The following is a 21,569-nucleotide window of genomic DNA, read 5'->3' as shown; positions in this document are numbered from 1 at the left end:
GTTTGAAGATGATACCAAGCTGTGGGGTGAGGTCAACACACCAGAGGGACAGGATGCCATCTGGAGGGACCTAGACAGGCTTGAGCAGTGGGGCCAGGTGAACATCATGAGGTTCAACAAATCCAACTGCAAGGTCTTGCACCTGGGTCAAGGTAACCCCCATTACCAATACAAACTGGGGGATGAAAGGATTGAGTGCAGCCCTGACAAAAAACACCTCAGGGTACTGGTGGATGAGAAGCTGGACATGAGGCAGCAATGTGCCTTCACTGCCCAGAAAGCCAACCATATCCTGGGCTGCATCAAAAGAAGCATGGCCTGCAGAGTGCGGGAGGTGATCCTGCCCCTCTACTCTGTGTTGGTGAGGCCTCACCTGGAATACTGTGTCCAGATACAAAGTCCTCAGTACAGGAGAGACAAAGACTTGTTGGAATGTGTCCAGAGAAGGGCCACAAAAATTATCCACGGAATGGAACACCTCTCCTGTATGGACAGGCTGAAAAAGCTGGGGCTGTTCAGCCTGGAGAAGAGAAAGCTGCAAGGTGACCTAATAGCAGCCTTTCTATATCTAAAGGAGAGCTACAGGAAAGAAGGGGACAGGCTCTTTAGCAGGGTCTGTGGTGACAGAACAAGGGGAAATGGTTTCAAACTAAAAGAGGGGAGAGATTTAGACTGGACATAAGGAAGAAGTTTTTTTACATTAAGGGTGATGAGACACTGGAACACGTTGCCTAGAGATGCAGTGGATGCCCTGTCCCTGAAGACTTTCAAGGTCAGGCTGATCAGGCCCTGGGCAACCTGATCTAGCTGTGGTGTCCCCATTCATTGCAGGGAAGTTGGACTAGATGACCTTTAAAAAGGTCCCTGCCAATGCTAAGAATTCTGTGATTCTGTTAATGACAGCATTCTGTAAGATTTGCAGCAGTCTCCTCAAAACGGAAAACAATAACTTTACAGTCCATAAGATTTCAATCACCTTGTGTAAATTTGAACTTTCATAAAGAGTAAAGTTTAGCTAGCTAAATATGGTCCTATCTGGTTCTCTCTCATTTATAAACTCTTCTGTAAAAGGTACCTCAAATGTCAGAAATCTTGCCACATTCTCATCTTTTGCCAGCTGGTCACAACAGAAAGCAGTAATATTCATTAGTATGAAGTTACGACACTGTTGGCTGATGTGCATCAAAGATGATGAATATACTTCACTTTATTTATGCTTCTCTCTGAATTAAAGTTGGAATGATGCTATTGCAGATGCACCACAGATCAGTCTTTCCCACTTTAGTAACTGAATTTCCTTAAGTTTCAGAGTAGCAACTGAACTTGAATTCAAGTGGCTCCCTTGGAAAATCAAATTTTATTAAAATGCTTTGTCTTAAGCAAAAGGTCTTAATTGTACATGCTTTCATTAAGGGAACTGCTCTTCAGAAGGTACGGTGAGTTAGACCCTGGCATTTACTACTTTGTTAAACTGGCACAGAAGTGCACAGAGAACGAAGCACTTGTGACCTATAAGAGTTTAAAGACTGCAAACTGCAATACAAGTAAAAGTCTAAGTGCACGAGCACTTGGCTAGCTACTTCCTAGAAGAAAATAGCCACACCAAGCTCCAAGGTAATTGAAGTGAGCAAGCAAGAGCAGAAAACCTCACATACAGTTCCTTTATTGCGTAATAAATCACTGAAGCACTTATGTCAGTAGTGCAACACACAAGATTTGTTAGGAAGCCAGGTCTGCAGCGATTTCACCCTTTAAAACAAGAAAACTCTGCATTTCAGCTTTCTCATCCATCCTGAAGAGCAAGGACTCGGGACTTTTATGGAACACATTTTTCAAGTAGTGCTTCAGTTTCATGAAGGAAAACAACAAACCAACAATCAATGAACAGTAAAATCCCTCAAAATTCTGGGTAAACAGACTCTCCTAGAAAGCAATTTTCAGATCTTCATCTTGCAATGTAACAATACTAAGCATTTGACTATCAATTTTAAAGTTACTTTATTGCATTATTTGAGCATAAGAAAGACAAAAAGCTTTCCAGACTTCCACAAAGCAGGTCTTCCGCTTGTTTACATTTACCACTACTTTTTCAAAGGACAATTGAGAAAATATACAAATTAATAACATTTGGAAAATTTTATTTCCATCTGGTAGGGAAGCAGAGAGGAGGATCTTTGGAAGCGTATACATACCAGAAACTCCAGGAGTTAATCCAAAAGAAGAGAAAGAAGTAGAATTCTGTTCAGAGGTATTAATCCTTGCATCTACCTTCCAAGCATCTGTGGGGGAAGTACAGGGAGGAAAAAACAACAAACTTCACATTGCTGGCAATGTTGAAGAAGTTAGCTATTTAATGATGAACAGGGTGAAATAAAAAAAAAAAAAACAGGAAGTTCCAGTCATGTTAACATTCCACAAAACTGGATTATTTTGATTATTAATGATACAATCAGTGCTGATAAGAGGCGTGAATGTGTGAACATTCAGCTTGAAGTAATTTTCAATCTTCCTCTCTTTACAGACTTTTCTATATGTAACAAGTTTTTCTATAAACTCTAAACAGAGGAAAAGTTGATTGTTTTGAGCTCCATACTGCTGTAATTTTCGTCACTATAATCACCTGAGCTATCAAAAATCTTATGTTAGTTCTGTAGGTGACATCTAACTTACAGAAAATTGCTTATATGTTCTATTTCTGGCAAATAGGAGATGCCAATTAAAAATCAAGACGTATTTGATTGACCCTGAAGCGTAAAGCAGAAAACAAGACAAAATACCAGTGGCACAACTGTGTCAAAAGAAACAGATGGTAAGACCCTGATTACGAATAAAAGGTACCAGAAGTTAAACAAGCTACAAAACAGAATACATCAGAATGGAAGAGATCTCAGAAGGTTCCTAGTACACCCTCCTCCTCAACACAGTCAGCTTTGAGGTCAGACCAGGACAGCACAGCATTCTATCGAGCTGGGCGTTAAAAACTTCTAAGGATGAAGACTGGTTACTCAGAAAGGCTGTGCGAGGGCTGCTCAACAGTATTTATTATGTTGTCCCATGATGTCAGAGGCAGATGGTGGTGGTATTGCAGTAGCGGATGAACTACCATCAATATTCCCTTACATTTGTTACCATATGATAGGTGGCAGCAGAGGCAGTCTGACAAAACATCGTTTGACATGGTAGCACATATGAAGCAAAGGCGTGTCAATGAAATTCTCCATGCCAAAAAAATTGTACCTGCTGACATCCATGGATGCTTGACGAATGTACATTTCAGCCACGGCAAAAGCAATATGAAAGACAAGCCACATTCAGCTCATCTGCCTGAATTAGCTAATGGTAGTGGCTATGTTGAAAAAAAAGTATTTTGTGGCTGGGAATTTACTCTATCAGGGTTATTATACTCTTTGTAGCTGTTGTAGTTTCCACAAAAATAAATAGGAGGCATTACTTTTGGAGCAACCTCCATACAATGCCTTGTGGTGAAAAAGTTTCTGCTTACATTCAGTCTGAATCTCTTATTCCAGTTTATGTCTATTGACTCATCTTTTACCATACACCACTGTACAGTATGCTCTGTCTTCTCTGAAACACTTCATAGGTTCTGGAAGGCTGTTATTAGGTCTTCCTGAAGCCTTCCTTTTCCCAGGCAAGATAAGCCTCATTCCCTTAGCTTCTCTTCATAGGGCAAGTGTGGTCCAACAACTGACCATTTCTGAGTTCGCTGCATTTGTTCCAGTAGATCAATATCCTTTCTGTACACAGGAGCCCCCACACTGGGTACAGTATTCGAGATTAGGTCCAATAAGTGCTTAGTAGGAGGGGATAATTACTACCACAATTGACTGACTGACTCTCATTAATACAGCCCTGAACACTGTTGGTGTCCTCTGCTGCCAGGGCCCATGGTCAGCTGGCTTGTTTCCATCTTTATGTCCACTAGTTCCTTTCTTTTCAAGGAAGCTGCTCCCCAGACTGTCATTCCCCAGCTCAGGGTTCATCCTTCCCAGGTGCAGCACTTCAGATTATATTTGTCCTTGTTCTAGTTTGGTTGGGCCATTCCACCAGCCAGTTTAGTTCCTTCTGGATGGCACCCCTGATCTGGATGGCAACAGCTGGTTCCTCAAGGTTTTCTGTAATCTGGAAATGTGATGCAAGTTGCACTCCTTCGTAAATGATCTGGAGGAGATGATGATAAAACCCTGGGATATCCCACTATCAGCCTCCAGGCAAAGTATGATCTCTGAACCTAATCAGTTTTTCAACCATCCATAGCTGAACCCCCTAACCTGGATACAGACCATGTTGTGAGAGACAATACTGAAAACATTACTGAAGTTACACAAAAAGGATATCCACTGCTCTCCCCTCATCCACAAACCCTGTCATTTTACCAGAAGCAGATCAGCCTGGGCAAACATTATCTGTTCTCCACAACAAAATAAGAACAAGATGTTCGGTCAATAAGTAACATTGCATTAGAATACAAAGTACCGTCTGACAGGACAATGGGGAATGGTTATAAACTAAAAGAAGGGAAATTCAGACTAGATGTGGGGGAAATTTTCCACTGAAAGGATGGTGAGATGCTAGAACATGCTGCCCAGGAAAGCTGTGGATGCCACATCTCTAAAGGTGTTCAAGGTCAGATTGCATGGTGACCTGGGCAACCTGATCTAGTACCTGATTAAGTGATTGGCAACCCTGTCCATGGCAGGAGGTTTACAATTACATGATCTTTGAGGTCCCTTCCAACCCAAGCCATTCTATGATGCAAAGCAGAATACAGCTTTCTGGAGTATGAAGAATTACCACAAAAACCAAAACACACCTTTGCTTCAACTTAGCAACAATAAAGTTTCCAGTAGAAATGCTTCCAATAGAATAGCTTCCAATAGTCCAGATTCAGGTGCCACACTTCAAGATACATGGGGCAAATGAAATCTGTCTAGACCTATAGCAGTGTTTCTGACTATAGAAGAAACATGACTTCCAGAAGTGACTAGGATCTGAACAGTGGGAAGAACAATATTACAGTATCCACTAAATAAAAAGGCTGTTCCACAGACAAATGAAAAAAAAATCTCTTACTATTCAGGACAGTGTAAGCAACAAAGGCTAAAAACTGCACTATAAGAGACTGAAAAATAACTTCTAATGAGAAAAAAGTAACAATAAATCATAATAATAATAATAAAAAAAAAAATCAGTGAAGCACTATTAGTCTGCCACAAGATCTAAACACCACTCCTGAAACCTAAATAAATGTCTCCCAAAGACAACATAAAATCTTATCATAGAATTATAGAACAGCCTGGGTTGAAAAGGACCAGAAAGATCATCTAGTCTTCACCCCCCTGCTATGTGCAGGGTCACCAACCACCAGACCAGGCTGTCCAGAACCACATCCAGCCTGGCCTTGAATGCCTCCAGGGATGGGGCATCCACAACCTCCTTGGGCAACCTGTTCCTGTGTGTCACCATTCTCTGTGTGAAAAATTTCCTCCTAATATCCAACCTAAACCTCCCCTGTCTCAGTTTAAGACCATTCCCCCTTGTCCTATCACTATCCACCTTTGTAAACAGCCATTCCCGCTCCTGTTTATGTGCTCTCTTCAAGTACTGGAAAGCCACAATGAGGTCTCCCTGGAGTCTCAAGCTAAATATAGCTGGTTTGATTGTGTTATATCAACAGAACATATCAATGCTCTAAGAAATACATTAAAAAAAAAGTTATATTCCACTACAACTTAACTATGCAATTTCAGAATTTTAGGAAAATGATATGAAAGTTGGTTCCTACAAAGAAATAATCTTATTTCAGATAAAGCCCAGTTAAGCTGCAATCAGAAACACAGATGATAAACCATCAGAACTTACAAGAAATAGAAAATGCTTAGTTCACATTTCACTAGACCATTCAATTATTATTCTAATATACAGGCATAAAGCTATTCAAGAAATTCATTACTAGCAATTATATAAGAACATTTAAGTGATGCAAATTTTACTCAGAACAGCTTACCAATGGGAGTGAACAAAGAACGCTCTTTCCAAGGCCTGCTCACCAGGGATACACCCCAGTCCTTTCCATTCCCATTAGCATCTGCAGCATCTTGGGCCCAGGCAGATGTCTCAGTCTTCCTCTTCCCAGCTGTAGCTGAGGAAACAGGAGTCCACTTTTCCTCTCCTACACCAATCTGTGAGGAGATTTTTACAGGCTTCTCATTCCAGCTTCCACCATTTACTGTATGGCTTTCATTCAATCCTGGGGAAACTTAAATAAAAGTATAATAAAAATAGCATTTAAAATACAAACTGGATGAATAATTAAAATATAACTTTTTAAATTTAACAACAAAAGGGGTAATTTCTCTTACAGATCATGGTGATCTGATGGTTTGTAGAGAGTCTCATGTACTGAACAGAGAGTAATTTCTGTTTCGTAACTATGGTAACATACAACAGCTCTCTAAGCACAAAGTGAAAGAAATGACCAAGGAATAGAAAACACTTTCTGAATGCTACGTGGAATTACTAGAAGCATAGCTATCATTAAGTAGAGTCCATTAACTTAGAGGGAAAAGAACATGGTAAGCTCCCACTAAGGTAAGAGATCACAAGCCTTGGCCTACAACAGTCAACCGTGCCAAGGAAATACTAGTCAAGGCAAGTTTCATATATACTTTCAGAGGACTCACTTCCTAAACCTGACAAACCTTTCTCAGAGGACCTTATATTTCTTTTTTTTTTTTTTTTAAAGAAATATCCATCAATAATAAAATTGCCAATCTGCACATATTTGTGTATCAAGAACGTAACACAAATACTCAGCTATGTCAGCATAATGTGCTTACAAAAGCTACAGACAAAATATTTTATTTCATAAATAAATTCCACTCAGGCAGCAAAAAGACATTCAAGGCAGCATCACTGGCAAGGAAATTATTTGCTGAGTTGTGACTACGTGTTCCTAGACAAATCCTATTTCCAAACGCAGACATCTGTAATATCCCAATCCCTGTATGGAGAACTACTGCTCTTTCTCCACCCAACTCCAGAGCTGTTACACTCTGTCAATAAACATTCTCACAGGGATGAGATAGGAAGGCAACAACAAAAACAGCACACAGAGAGAAACTACAGTGTAGCTGGTAAAGCAACTGTTTTGCAACCTTGCAAGAAGACAGCTGAAGTCCTAAAGTAAAGGTTTGATTATTCTGTTTATCAAACTGTTCTCACACCACTTACATACACTTTCCGTACGATCAGCAACTTTTCAAAGATATTACAGAAAACTTAAGGTTGGAATCTCTAGAAATCACTCAATTACACCTTCTGAAATAAATTAACTGTGCAAAAGTCAGCAAAGTCTTATCACTTTACTCAGGTTCTGAAAATCAAAAAGGCTGAGAGTTCAAACCACCTTCGGGCAAACTTACTAAGAGTAAGAGTGCTCCTTACTGCAACATAAATCATTGCCTCCTGTGATTATGCTTCTCTAAAGCTCTGGAGAATGTGACTCCTCCTTTCTGAGCTATGGTCCAGGAAGTTAACATGTGAACCAAAGCTCTCACAAACTAGCAGTGATGCACTTTCTGGACCTGGGTGTTACTTCAATAGCTCATTTGTTCACTTGCCTAAAACATGACTGCTCTCAGTTAAAGAAATACTATTAGTGTTGACTATGAGAAACAATCACCTTTGCTCACCATGCCAAATTTTAATCACCACCACGTCACTGTCTCTTATCAAAAAGCCATTGAGATTCACCACTCCAATCATAGCCTAACATAGCAAAATTACTCATATGACAAATAACGTCATTCTCAAAATGAATGCGTTTACAGCATGGTTCTCAAAGGAAAAATGGAAAGAGCTGAATAACCAAGCATACATAACCTGCAACGAGTGCAAACTACAGAAATCAGGACTTATCTTTGAAATAAGCTAACATATATTAATTCTTTGAGTCAGTAACTTCATTAACAGAAAAAAAAGTAAGTCTGAAAAGCTTGCATGAGGGATTTTCAACCAGAGCTTGAGAATAAGCTTTACTGTTTTGTAAGTAACCATGTGTGTAGCAGATAATGTGCATGAAAGTTCTAGGCACTTTTTGTTTTATACACCCCAATAGATGCAAGACGACCATGTTCAATGTGTTAAGCACCACCTGCAACTTAGAAATATAACATCTGCATAGCCAAAAAAAGCCAGCTGTATAACAGAGTCCTAGATTAGTAACCACACAGCACCCTGCACTGACGGTTTGTTTTCACTTCTGTAAAACACTTTTCCAGTTAAATAGGATGCCTAGCAACAAAAACCTTTTACCTTGTGGAACTGATGACTCCCCCTTTGAAGGCTTAGAGCTGCTAACTTGCACGTTCAGAAGAGTATCACCTGGATAAGAGGTAGGAGACAGAGCTAGAGTACGTTTTCGCAAAGACCAACAAATACCCTGAGAGTATTCATTATTGATATCTAAAGAAAACACAATTATCAGTACCTCAAGGTAAATGAAGCTATTTCCAGGGAACTCAAGAATAAAAATAATGCTCTATTTTTCATATCATTGATTCTTATAGACAGATTAAACACTCAAAGGCAATTAAGGGCCTATACAGTGAGTAACTGCACACTTCAAAGAATTCTAGCTATAGCTTCCTTAGGAACGAGGAGCAGAAATCTAAAACAGAAGCTGCCATTTTCCAAGCAAGGGCAGCTCTAAGTACTTCAGAAACATAAAGCTATTTCTAACTTTTACCTTACCATGAGAACATGAGACATAACTGATCCTTTTCATATTGATCTGGTACAGTGATACGGAAGAACTTACGCACAAGGGACTCTGCCCAAAGAGGTTACAGTAGTCATACACTGCCAGAAATACCAACAGCTGGAGTTATTTGTTGAAGCTGCTTGTACATGAATGTATAAAAATAAAGACGACTACAGACAACTGATCCAGTTTTCAAGGAGCAAGCCACTCAGTCAAGGTACAAACAAGCAATTAAAAACAAACATGAAAGCATGGAAGTTTCAATATATTGTTACAAAGTACCAGGCAGTAGCTAGGCTTGGTCCTCTTGTCACTTTTCTAGAACATCAAGTTTCACCAAATTAAAGAGTCAAGTGTATCAACAGGTTAAAAGTATGCCACAAAGCTAGACTATGTCTGTATTCTTTTAGCATCTTATGTCTCTGCTCAGCTATATCCAAGTATGAATTCCTATCCCTAAACACTGTTTAAACCCATGCAACTTTGTGAAACAGCAGCAGCCACAAAAGCAAAAACCTACATTTCCTTATTGAAACCTCAGCTGCTACAACTGACTACTGAACTTCAGCCAGATGTGCCCCACCAACATGAATCACTTCAGTACAGGTACTAACAAACTAGAAACTGAAACAGAAGTCTACATGTTAAGCAGTGAATGATCTGTGTAGAGAACTCAAAGGCATAATCTCTCCACAAGGAAGTAATCAATAATTTAAGAAGTCAGTGTTGGTTGCAACAGTGCTGTGGGTGAGTTTGAAGTTTCCAGGATCATAAAGATTAGAGTCAGTGAAGCACAGATATGGAAGTAGAGACGTATGGCCTGCCTCTGCCATTTACCCCAGAATGTCCTCTCTGAGCTCTCCCACACGAGTGGCTCAAAAAAAGATATTTTTGCACACTGAAAACTAATCATCACATGGCTTGAAATAATTTTCTCATGAGTTACATCTCCAAATATACCAACTATATTTCCAACACAGTCACTATTTAAGCATTCAAGTGTTTTCGAGAGATCTCTAAACCATCATACCTTTATTTTTTCTGAGACCAACTGGAAGTGATGGTGGGGGCATCAGTTGTTCAATGGATACAGTAGCTGTGCTTTCCGTCCCTTGGAGATTTGATTCTCCTGAACCACCATCAGTCATCACCTTGTCTCGCTTACGCTGCTGACGCTTTTCTCTGTTACTGATTTTCGTTTCCCAGGTTCCTAAAATGTTCCCCAAAGTGAAAAACATCACAAAGTTAGAGAGAAAAAAAAAAAAGACAGTTTTACCTTGTTTCCTATCAAGCTCAAGTTTGAAAACAGGTTCAGTTTAAAAGAAAACATCACAGATGTGGCAGTCAACTTCAGCATTAGTCTGAGAAAACAAATGACTGGCCAAAGGTAAGTGTTGCTCTGGATGCAATGCAATAAATCTGCTTCACAAAGCAAACATGGATAAAATGAGCTATTATTCCAGACTACTCTCGGTTTCTGTAAGTTTAACAACTTCAACTGTTTTTCTAACAATTAAACAAACTTGTTTCAAAGATGAGATTTCTATTAAGAATTTTCTATTAAGATCAGATTTAACATACCATTCCACAGGTATGACAAAACGAGTTTCCCGTTTGTGAATCACAAACAAGTAATTCTTAAATAGCACAGAGGTCAAAATAAACCTAACTACTATATTCTGTGCTCAATACCTTCATCAGCTTCCTTTCCATCTAGACGCGATGCATCTGGAACTGTTTTAGCATCTCCCTTTGATTTCTTTTTCTTCTTTGACTAGGAAAAGAAAAAAAGCATTATATTAATTACTTAGTGAACACTATAGCAATTTAGATTTAAAAAACAAAACAATCAGTAGAACACGGGTAAACTTAAATATATTTTCCTTAAAACTTCCTGTACAGACAGATGAAAAGTATACTAAACAATACTGATTCCTAAACAAAAATTAAGATTGCTAAGGGACATGAAAGACTCATGCAGTACACAAGTGCTAGGAGCAAGCACTTATTCTACAGAGTACAAATCCCAGTGGAAGAAGCAATGCTCATAGAGTTTTAATCACAGAGGAATATGAACTGTTTGTCAGAAAGATTCCACTCTGGCAAAATCTGTGTAGAGTTCTATGTGAAGAATAAAAGAATCATAGAATCACAGAATCGCTCAGGTTGGAAAAGACCTTAAAGATCATTGAGTCCAACCACAACCTGACCATACTACCCTAACTGTAACAACCCTCCGCTAAATCATGTCCCTGAGCACCACATCCAAACAGTTTTTAAACACATCCAGGGATGGTGACTCAACCACCTGGGGAGCCTATTCCAGTGCTTAACAACCCTTTCTAAAAAGAAGTGTTTCCTGATATCCAACCTAAACTTACCCTGGCACAACTTGAGGCCATTTCCCCTCGTACTGTCACCCGTCACCAGTCCAGCCCAGCCCTGCTCTCGCTGTAAGCACCGTTCAGATATTGGAAGAGAGCAATAAGGTCTCCCCTCAGCCTCCTTTTCCCCAAACTAAACAGCCTCAGTTCCTTCAGTCGCTAAAGAACAACAGTGACATCTTTACAAAAAGTTAAGAGAATTCCAGCATGGAAAATGACTTCAAAACTGCAACTGTGATTGCAGCCCTTACAATATATATACAGTTTGTTAGTTTATATTAAGGTTTCTACCATCAATGCTTCTTGGCTATACAGACAGAAGCAAATAAGTAGGAACAGAGATGAAAATCTTTGTCACTAGTTTTGGTGCAACAGGTAGTAATATACAATGTTAAAAAGACAATTTTGAAGGGGAAAAAAAAGCAAAAATGACACAGGAATTGGGAGGGAGTATAATATAGAAAAGCCACAGAGTTTAATCTTTTGATAAGCTAAAGTGATGACAAAATGACTTGCCTGCCCTCTTGGAAAGAAAATACAATGCTGGAAAGCTTTTCAATCTACTGACAAACTACTATATAATTCTGAATGGAAAAAAAAAAAATCAAGTTGTTAAAAAAGAAGGCTATTCACTCAAATTAAGGTCCAGCTTTCACTGATTCAGATTTCTGGTATGACTATTTTAGTAACAGTATTCCAAGCATACCAGTGTCTTTCTGGACATTCAGAGCAAGTCTAATAACTGGGTGAAGGCTAACTGCCTGCTTTTCACTTGAGTTCAGACCACACGATTTGCAAGGCTTCGATATACTCTTTTTGAATATCTATCTCTCTAGAATTGCTAACAACTAACTTAACACCACAGTTGCAGTTGATATCTTATGGCTCCAAAATGCAATGCAACGCACATGTGTTTGAGTTGCACGTCCCCAAACACCCATATAGCTTCAACAAAGGTACTGAAAGCAGCACAGCTTGTTGATGCAGCACCACAGCTAATAAAAACACCGTTGGTTGTACATAGTGCTGTATCAACATACCTGCAGCACTTATAGAGGTGACTAGAGCAGCTAATTCACTGCTTACTGCATAATTCTGTCTGTATGCATATTATCTCCCAACTTTGCTCAGCAGACTACATTTACCCACGTACTGACTATTTCTAACTTCTGAAGAGTCTCCATAAGAGTAGGGCCAGTTTCAGAAGCAATCTGGGAAGAAGTGGTTCCAAGAACATGAATAATCCATATTATCTGCCAGAGCACTTTCCAAGTAAAGAATTAAAAATGGCAGCAGACAACATGAAAAACTATTATGACTTGCTTCCTTCAACTTAATTTGAAAGGAGATCGGTGACTTCATTGTACATTCATTTTCCATTCTCAGCTGAATTGAGATTGGAAGCTGAGGTCTTAAAATCTCACGTCCACAAAGCCATCACTGCTCATCTGTCCTTTGACACTAAGGGAACACATCAGAAGACATCACAAGTCCTTCAGACAGCTGTTTAAGATGACTGCTTCTCTAAGCTATAACTGCGGTTTCTTAAATAACTCGATTTTATAGAGAAAGAAATTTTACACCTCTCATGAAAATCCAATCTTTAGTAGTTTTGAAAACAAGGATTGTTTTTTAAAAAAGTCGATAATTTAAATATTGAAAAAATACTTGCTTTCTTAGCCTCAGTCACTGGAGCTGAATCTCTGAAGCTAGAACTATAATTAGGCACTATTTACTCATCACCTGCCAAACTGGGTGCTGTAACAGTCACTATTATCCTGGTAACAAACTGACTGCCAAAGGTTAAAGACGTTAAAGGCTCTTGAGCAAAGGAGCCAATCATTTTGCAGAAACCCTATTCATTCAACGTGTCAGCTTCTGCAACACAGAAAGCTGCCAGTGTTGGGTTTGCCACCAGCCAAAGAGCACATGAGGAACTTGGCAGGCTGGCCAAAACTTAGGTCTGTAAAACAAATGCTCCCACCCCAGCCCCACAACCCACAAGAACAAACTACAGAAAAATAAGCCTTTCTTCTTCATCCCCAATGGACTGTTTATTTCTACTATTCAAGACAAGGCAGTTTTGTGTACTGGCAAACAGAACTGGCAGTGAAGTTCTAAGATCTTACAGTCTCATCAGAAATTACTTCTTTCGATTCTTTTTAAGTTCCTCATACTAAAAACTAAAGAACTCTGTACCATGCAAGTCACTAAAATGAAAAAAAGGGAAGAGACTATTCAGTGTCGAAATGATGAACCGTATGAAACAACCACAACTGAGCCATTATCCAAAGCTTCCCCCCCCTCACAATGCAGAACAAGAAGTGGCATCTATTGTGAAAAAACATGCATGAAACTCACAAGGCTGAAACAGCTAAGAAATATAGAAACAAGCAAAGTGCTGTTTTTCCACCAAAAGCATATATTAAAGCACAGCAGTAACGAAAAAAAATCATACCCCTCAGGTCACAGATTATATATATATATTCACATATCTACGTACACGTGTGCACTGCTTAAATCCCAGCCACCAACTTAAACCACCCACCTAAAGCCATACAAAGGAAGAACACCTACACAGGACCCCCAACATTCTCCTTAGCAGGCATATAATGTTACAAACACAACAGATGCCCCAAGAGGCTTAACCAAATAATTAGATGTCTGTAAAATTACATGTAGCTTAAAGCAAGTACTTGGGGCTGTTTTAACTAAAGGGCAACAATCAATTCCTTAGACAAATATGCATTCCCAGGCTTACTCTAAGAGCTATGAAAACATAATCTGTAGAAGGAGCATAGAAATCTATGCACTGACTTCACAGAGCTGCAGCTTCAATTTAACATCTCAAAATTCACATTACTATGCTGGCAATTTTACGGTAAGGCTCAAGTTGAGTATTTAAATACTTTACCTACTGGGAAAGCCACATAAGATAAAGTGAAAGTTAGGAATATAAATGTAGTTACTCCTTCAGGATCCCATTTTGTTCTGCCCTTGAAAAAAACCTACAAAGTCAATCCGATACGTGACTCATGGAGAAGACAAAGAAGCGTGCTGCATGAAATTTCAAGGCAAAGCCATTTCACAGAGAAGCCTGTTTGCAATGATGAAAGCTTTCAGAGCTCTACAGTCAACTGACATGATACAGTTAACTCACAGGTACAGTTGTGCCTTAGCCAACATACTTACTGCAGAAAAAAAGGTAAGTCAAGCAACTTAATTAGAGTTTGAGTGAACTAAACTCATTACAATAATGAAATACTGTTTTCTGACTGCTTGAGCATATGAATTTCTCTTTCCAATGCTCCTTAGCAAATGCATTTTTGAAGAAAATAATTCTATTAATTCATGCTTAAATATATCAAATGATTTGAGTTGTATGACTTTGTCAAAATATGTGTGTGTGTATATATATATATTTTTTTAATATATATTTATATATGTTTTTAAATGGTGAATTTTTATCAGTCCTAATAGGAGAGAATACAAAGAAAACCAACAACCTTTATCAGGCCAGAACAAAACTGACAGCCCAGTCTTCACTGCAGCACAAGCCAGGATATCTATTATGCATCTTCAGAAATCCATGCCAGAAGGAAAATTACACATACAATGTTATCAAAAAGCACCAAAATAAAATTTTTGGTCAGGGGCCTATCATGTATCCACCTATGTTGCCTAGAAGAGAGAGCATTTGTGACAAAGCTACAAGAGATTGGTCCTTAGAGCAAAAAAAAGAAAAAACCCAAACATTTAGTACAGTTACCTTCTATATAAAGCTACAGACTATGCTTGGAAAAGATGTTCTAACACAGCTGTTCGATTTGCATAACAAAAAGCTCGAACCAGACTTCAAAGCCCTTATTTGTCACCAGAAATTAAGATCTCTAAACACTAATGGATACATCTGACAAAAGAAACAAGCGAGCACATGGTCTCAATCCTTTCAATAGTAGTCCCTCAATTGTTGTGCCACTTAACAATACAGTGTAATGATAGTATCTCCACAGAAGCCAGCCATGATTAAACAAGCCTAATTTCTGTAGGTTTAACATTTTCAAATTGCTAACAACATTGCTTGATGCAATCCATGATAAGGCATGATCTCAGACGTTAAGAAAATACTGCTAGCTCTTTCCAACACATTAGATTAGTGCTTTTCATAGTAAGAAACATGTCCCCTTGCTCATATATAAGCAGTAGGAGTTCCAATCACAAGCAGAGTTACGTGATGTTGAAGTGATGTGCATTAAACTTCCACGTTTTCATTTCAAATCCATAACTGACCTTTTCATTCTTCTTTTCTGCATCCAACGGCTGCTTTGTATTTTCTTTACGGACAGGCTGTATTACTTCATCCTCAGATACATCAAGGAAAGACCGTCCATTAGGCTGCATAAACGAGAAGCATGGATAATAAACAAAACTGGAGAAAGCAGAAGCAGCAAAGCCCAACCGACACAATTACTGAAACACAACTATTTGTTGACTGAAAAGTACCTGTGAGCACAGAGCATTTTGAATAAGGACTCGAAGTATTCACAGCAATTGCACATTTACCAAATGTACAAATGAGAATGGAAACAAAACAGAAGTTCCCTCATTTTATCTTCGTTCTCCCAGGAATTACCAATCAAAATGCAAATTTCAAGAAGTTAGCAGCTTTCAGAACAGCTACATCTGCACGTGTTACAAATTAACTCATTAAATGAACACATTTAGCACTTTGTGGCAGTTCAGGAATGAGCTTGAATTTTCTAAATTACTCCTAGCCTGAGCAAATTTCTGCACTTTATTCACCAAATCTGTGCATAACCCTCACTTCCTTCACAAGTTCAACTTCACAGAACAGAGATTAGAAGTTAAACATGCGGCACGAACAAAAGCTGCTGCCATTGTTCTGTTCAGACATTCAGACTTGAGTACAGTCATCCCATTAGCCTACCATTTTCCCCTCACACAGTAATAAAGGGAAGGAAACTGGCACGCATTACTCTCCAAAAGTTTCCATGATAATGAAGTTAAACTCTGCACAGCCATTAGTCTGATCATCACCTTTGGCAGGAAAAGCAAATGCTTTAGCTTGCACACTCCCTCTGCAGAAATACAGCAATTTAAAGTAATGTTAACACAAATCTAAGCGTGACGTTACTGTGCCTGCAGAGTTGAAAGAATCTAAAGTATTGTTCTGCTAGACCTTCATCTAACTGAGTGAAAATAAATTATCAAAGGTATTAATTGATACTGTGTCTACACAAGTTTCTTGTTATTCATAATGATTCCTGCATTGAGCTTTCACTTCAACTTAGGATGGTAAGCACAAATAACTACTTCACAGTTGCTTTACAGATTGGGGCAAAAGCGTTTTCTGTGCAAAAGATCAATTAAAAAGAAGCTTAAATTAATCCATGCATTACTATTGTTTTGTTTATTAAAAACATGAGCTACCTTAATTTTGCATCACGCTCCCCCCCACTTTAACTGGAATTACGTCTTGCCATGCTATATTATACTTACAGAGCACCCTTGGCATGCACTCACCAGAGCATGTCATAGTATTGCTTACTGTAGCCAGCTAGCATGCCAGCTTGTTATTTTGTACCTATTAATAGAAATTGAAAGATCAGGTCACTCAACTCCTCCTTTGCAATAACCTGCCTTAAATCAGACTTTTTATATCCAACTTACAACAGATCCCTCAGCATTCTGAAAATGAAAGATATTTTCTAGATCGACATCTCAGAACCATCCAGAAGTTCCTCTTACAGAGCTCCCAGAAAAAGGCTCCACAAGGATACCAAGGAGTTGACATTCAATCTTGGAAAATAACCCATTGCCAATATCAGTTCTTGAACCGAATTTCCTCCAGATGCCATACAGCCATGCTGTTAGTGGCAGGATGCCTTTTAATCCATGGCAATACCAGTGATGTTTCAAGTGGCAGAAGAATGTGAGTTATTCAGTGGTGTACCTAGAGAGTAGAGCTGCCACACCTGCTCTCAGAATTGACTCAGAGATGTTCACAGCCTGTTGATTTCTTCTAGTTCTGCACAGGGCTTTGCTTTGCTTCTTTTGTATAACATACATACATACAGCATGAAAATTACTTTCTTTATCAACACTCCTATTAAAGTTTTACTGCTCGCTTTTGAAAAGAAACAGCAGCTTCTCAGAAGAAATAAACTAATTCATACCCATCCAGAACCCTCCAGAAAAACTCACCCACCTGACTGCTTAAAACACCATCCAATCACATAAACAGCAGCCATCACAAATAAGCTCTAAAATCCGTACTCTCACACATTTCTCCCGGAGTATTTGTAATATTCCCCTTCTCGGTGGAAGCTTTCCACATTTTATTTCTGCCCACAGATGAATCATAGACTTTTAAGCAAAATTCATGTGACCATTTTTGGATATAACAGTAGCAGAAGCTTCTCCATAGTATCCAAGGGCATTTCTTTTAAAAGGCAACAACAGCCTAAAAGGCAAAGCTTAAAACTTGACAGTAATACATACCCAACTTCCATCAACAGTATTAACTCATCCAAATACTGCAGTGCATTACATATCATCTTTTTTTGTCTGACCCAAACAGCTACAGGAAGATGTGAGATGTCAGAGCAGAAATAATGCTGTCTGTAACAATATTCATTTCCTAACAAACTTCTGGACTTGCCTGCTGATCTTAAAACTCCACTGTTTAAGATAAACTTTTCTCATCACATATTCCCTTTAGAGGGTGTTAACATAATCCAGAAGTAGAATAAAGGTATTGCTGAGATTGAGCGCTAAAGTGAAAAAATAGAGTTCTTTCAATGCAGTACAGTGCTATGGATACCTCAGTTTCACACTTAAGCAAGCAGAAATGAAATTACTATCATTTGAGTTTTACAGGCTTATTAGCCCAAGTCCTTAGTTACACATTACAGAGCTATGCCTACCTACATTATTTTCAGCCAATGAAAGAATCCATTTACCACCTATTTTCTATAAGCTTTTCTTAGGAAAGAAACGAAGCAAATTCCTCTTGAAGCACCGGACAGTCCTACAGCCTCACTCCTCCTGCAGTTTGATAGGCACAACATGAGAGTATCATTTGAAAGCAAGAAAGTGTCTTTATGTGGCATATTTCTACCAGCAACCAGCATAGCCTGAGAAGTTCTTTGAAGGAGGCCAAAGAGAAAGCTTTCACGTGAATGCCAATGCCTATACTGAAAGCAAGCATTAGCATGGAGCCTTTACTGTGCAGGTACACTTCAGCCTATAGGAAATAAATTGCTAGTTTGGTATTTTTCTGCATGCATAAAGAGATTTATTTTTATTTTTTACAAGCTATAGCAGAATACAGAAGAGGATTATTCTTAACTTTCTATGGCGTTTTTCAGATCGTACAGATACCACCTAAGAACAGCTTCCACCTTTTTCTGCTGAAGGTTTAAGAAATGTTAATGAAAGCTATAGATTCCATCTTCATTGTATCTCAGTCTATCCACAGCAAGTAAACAAACAGAACCCCATCACTGCTACTGCATCCAGTCAGCTCAGCACCACTGAACTAAGTTTATTTTACTAACAATATCAGTTAGATTGTACAGCACCCGGTGAAGGAGCTGAATAGAGCTAAACTCATGAAACAAGGCAGTGATATTCCTCCCTGGAAAGGGTACAGCAAAGAATGTTTGTGAGCCTGACTGATGTGAGTTACACATCACTGTCATACAATGAGCTCAGTAACTCTACATTAAAGTAACCCTACAGCTTTTAATTAGACATCTGGAGTGCGCTTTTTAATGCTGCAGACCAGTTGCTCTAAGCTTTCTGTAATACCTGTAATGGAAATCTAGACTCTGGTATAGCAAGCCCTCTGGTAAATCTACTGATAATAGGCTTACTCTTTTGCCTCCACAGACCTCATTACCAGCACCAGAGTATAGAAAAATACAGCATGAAAACCAACACGCAGCCTTTGGTAGGAATTTTTGTTCCATTTTTAAATCCACAAAGTTCTCCTCTAAGTTTTCCATTGTGAAAGTAAGTCAGAAAACACTGGGACACGCAAACACCGGTCGGTCCCTGTGAACTTACGTTGGGTAACGAGCACAAGGCAGGCCTATTTAACTTCACTGCTGATAGAAACTTATTTGCACTGTAGTTAATGATTTAGTTCATGCATTTTCTTTTGTTGGGAAAGCTGTTTTATTTTTTCCCCCATCTTTGCATGGAAATAATGGTTCCAGAGTACTATAAAAATAACTCCTAAGATCTTGAGAATATAGAACGACAGCTTCACAGCTAAAAAACATTTTTACTCTTTTTTGACTGTAAAACTGTTTGCTCTTACATAGCCTCAACTTGCACTATTTTGCGCCTGAGAAAACCAAGCCTGACACAATACAAGTATTTATATTCACTAAAAATGTCAGTTAAGTTTACATACAATCAATACAAAGCTTGCTTTCATGAAGCCCTATACAGCAGAGCACTGTCAAGTTAATGGTGTATTTCTTCACTGTCTTCTGTTGAGAAATTTCTCAGCCTCCCCAATCATGACTTGCAAGAGATTGCATTTCAATTCCAGTATACAAACAGAATAAGCAAACCGTGGATTATTTCTGAGAGCAGCCACTGTTTTCAAGAAAGTAAAAGAGATCTGTTAAATCTCTTCACCTTTCAGGAGGTGGTGAAAAGGGCTGCATCTTTCATATGACTTCTCCAAAATGGAGACCTAGTAACATCTGAAAAATTCTGAATCACTGTGCTTCCTCTTCTCGGTGCTCTGCATTCAACCTCCTGCAACTTACACAAACTGCTCCAGCAAGTTTCAGTAGTTCCCTGCTCAAAGACATCTTGGTGGTGCATGGAGACTTTTGCACTGTTCACAAGCTAAAATATCTTAAAAATGAAAACCTTCTCAAGCCTCCGTATTGCCACAGAACCAAATAGGGGTACAAATTCCTTTTGTACCTCCATTTTCCGGACATAGGCAAATAATTCAGACTTAACAGTGCAAAATATGAGACACGGTTGTAACAGGCAGGGGACATCTGCTGCACTTTCATTCCTATAATCCATTTGGACATAAATAGGATTACAAACATACCAACAAAATAAAAGCTATTGAAGCAATTCCTTCAAGTCCCTAACCTACGATTACCAGGAGTCTGAAAAGGACAGCTGATAATTTCTCTATTCTATTAATTTTGTCACAAAATCACTGTCAAAGACACAAGGCTCCCACAGCACATATTGAGAATTAAAAAAAGACAGGAATGATCTCTTTTTAAGGGGCTGCTCAGAGAGATTTCCTTATTAAAGGAGATGATCCTTACTGTAACAACTAAGTCAGACATATTCCCACCGAGGGAAGCTCACCGCCAGCCCAATGTTAATGCGTTCAGTTGAAAAGACGCCACAGAACGCCTCAAAGTTTGAATCACTGCAGCATTTACGAGGCTCGTAACGCCGCCGTCTGTACCTGCCTGCTCTGAAATTAAACCAGAACGCGGTCTCCACTACCAGTTCCCAGCCCAGTAAGCCCTTAGATTAACGACGATTAAAAAAAAAAGAGAGAGAGAAATATAAGTACTGCTTTCGTGTAATTCGTAGAATCATTAGAACGCTTCGAGAAAGCAGCGATGCATTCCTCATTCACTACCAACACGGCGTTCTCGCGCCTCGCTGCCGCTCCGAGCTCTCGAAGCAGCGCCGGGCACGGACCCCTCACGCAAGCGATGCCAGCCGGGCTCACGGCCCCCAGCCCCGCGGCCGGCCCTGCCCCGGTTCGCGGCCAGGAGCACCGGGGCGAACCGGTCCCCAGAGCCCGCAGCCCCTCACCCTCGCCGCTTTCTCCGGCAGCTTCTTCTTGTTCCGCTTCTTCTGCTCGTCGCCTTTCAGCAGCCCCGGTCCCGGCCCCGCCGCCCTGCCCGGGCCCCCGCCGGCCGTCAGGGCCGCCGCCTCGTCGCCCTTCCTCTCGGGCGCGCTCCGCGCCGCCTTCTTGCGGAGCCCTCCTCCGCAGGCCGCGGCCAGGAACAGCCCCAGCAGCGCCAGCCCTAGCGCGGCCGGGAGCGCCAGGGCGAGCCAGGTGGGCAGGCCCTGGGGGTCGAGGCCCAGCTCCAGGCCCAGCTCGGCGCGCAGCAGGCCCAGGCCGCCCGACAGCACGTCCCGCACCCGGGCCGCCGTCTCCTCGGCCTGCTGGGCCGCTGCCTCCTGCCAGCCGCCCGCGGCCATCGCTCTGCGGAGGCCCGAAGCGGGAGCGTTGCGGAGGGAGAGCTCAGGCCGAGCGCATCGCGGCCCCCAGAGGACCGCCCGGGGAAGACGCGCGGAGCCTACGCGGGACGCGGCCGCCTCTGCTCCGAAGGCGCCCGGTCTCCTCCTCTTCCTCCTCCCCGCCCTCCGGC

The 21,569-nt window shown here is 40.2% G+C and overlaps 1 protein-coding gene across 4 annotated transcripts in view; it reads right to left on the bottom strand.

Moving 5' to 3' along the window:
- The window catches only part of MTDH (metadherin), a 33,941-nt gene extending 12,400 nt beyond the window's left edge, over positions 1-21,541 (bottom strand). For 3 of the 4 annotated variants that reach the window (XM_015282949.4, XM_015282952.4, XM_015282951.4), the window contains exons 1-7: positions 21,007-21,541; positions 15,457-15,561; positions 10,475-10,556; positions 9,813-9,992; positions 8,335-8,403; positions 6,026-6,277; positions 2,193-2,279 (exon numbers count right to left, since the gene is read on the bottom strand). In XM_015282949.4, coding sequence (XP_015138435.3) covers positions 2,193-2,279; positions 6,026-6,277; positions 8,335-8,403; positions 9,813-9,992; positions 10,475-10,556; positions 15,457-15,561; positions 21,007-21,399 — 1,168 coding nt within the window. In that variant the 5' untranslated portion in view covers positions 21,400-21,541. The remainder of the gene's footprint in view (positions 1-2,192; positions 2,280-6,025; positions 6,278-8,334; positions 8,404-9,812; positions 9,993-10,474; positions 10,557-15,456; positions 15,562-21,006) is intronic. The other variant, XM_015282950.4, reaches the window with a different exon arrangement.
- Between the last annotated feature and the right edge of the window lie 28 nt (positions 21,542-21,569).

The sequence above is a fragment of the Gallus gallus genome, chromosome 2 (genome assembly GCF_016699485.2).
Source record: "Gallus gallus isolate bGalGal1 chromosome 2, bGalGal1.mat.broiler.GRCg7b, whole genome shotgun sequence".
NCBI lineage: Eukaryota > Metazoa > Chordata > Aves > Galliformes > Phasianidae > Gallus > Gallus gallus.
The sequence above is the reverse complement of the archived record's forward strand: the minus strand, read 5'-3'. Positions and strand labels throughout refer to the sequence as shown.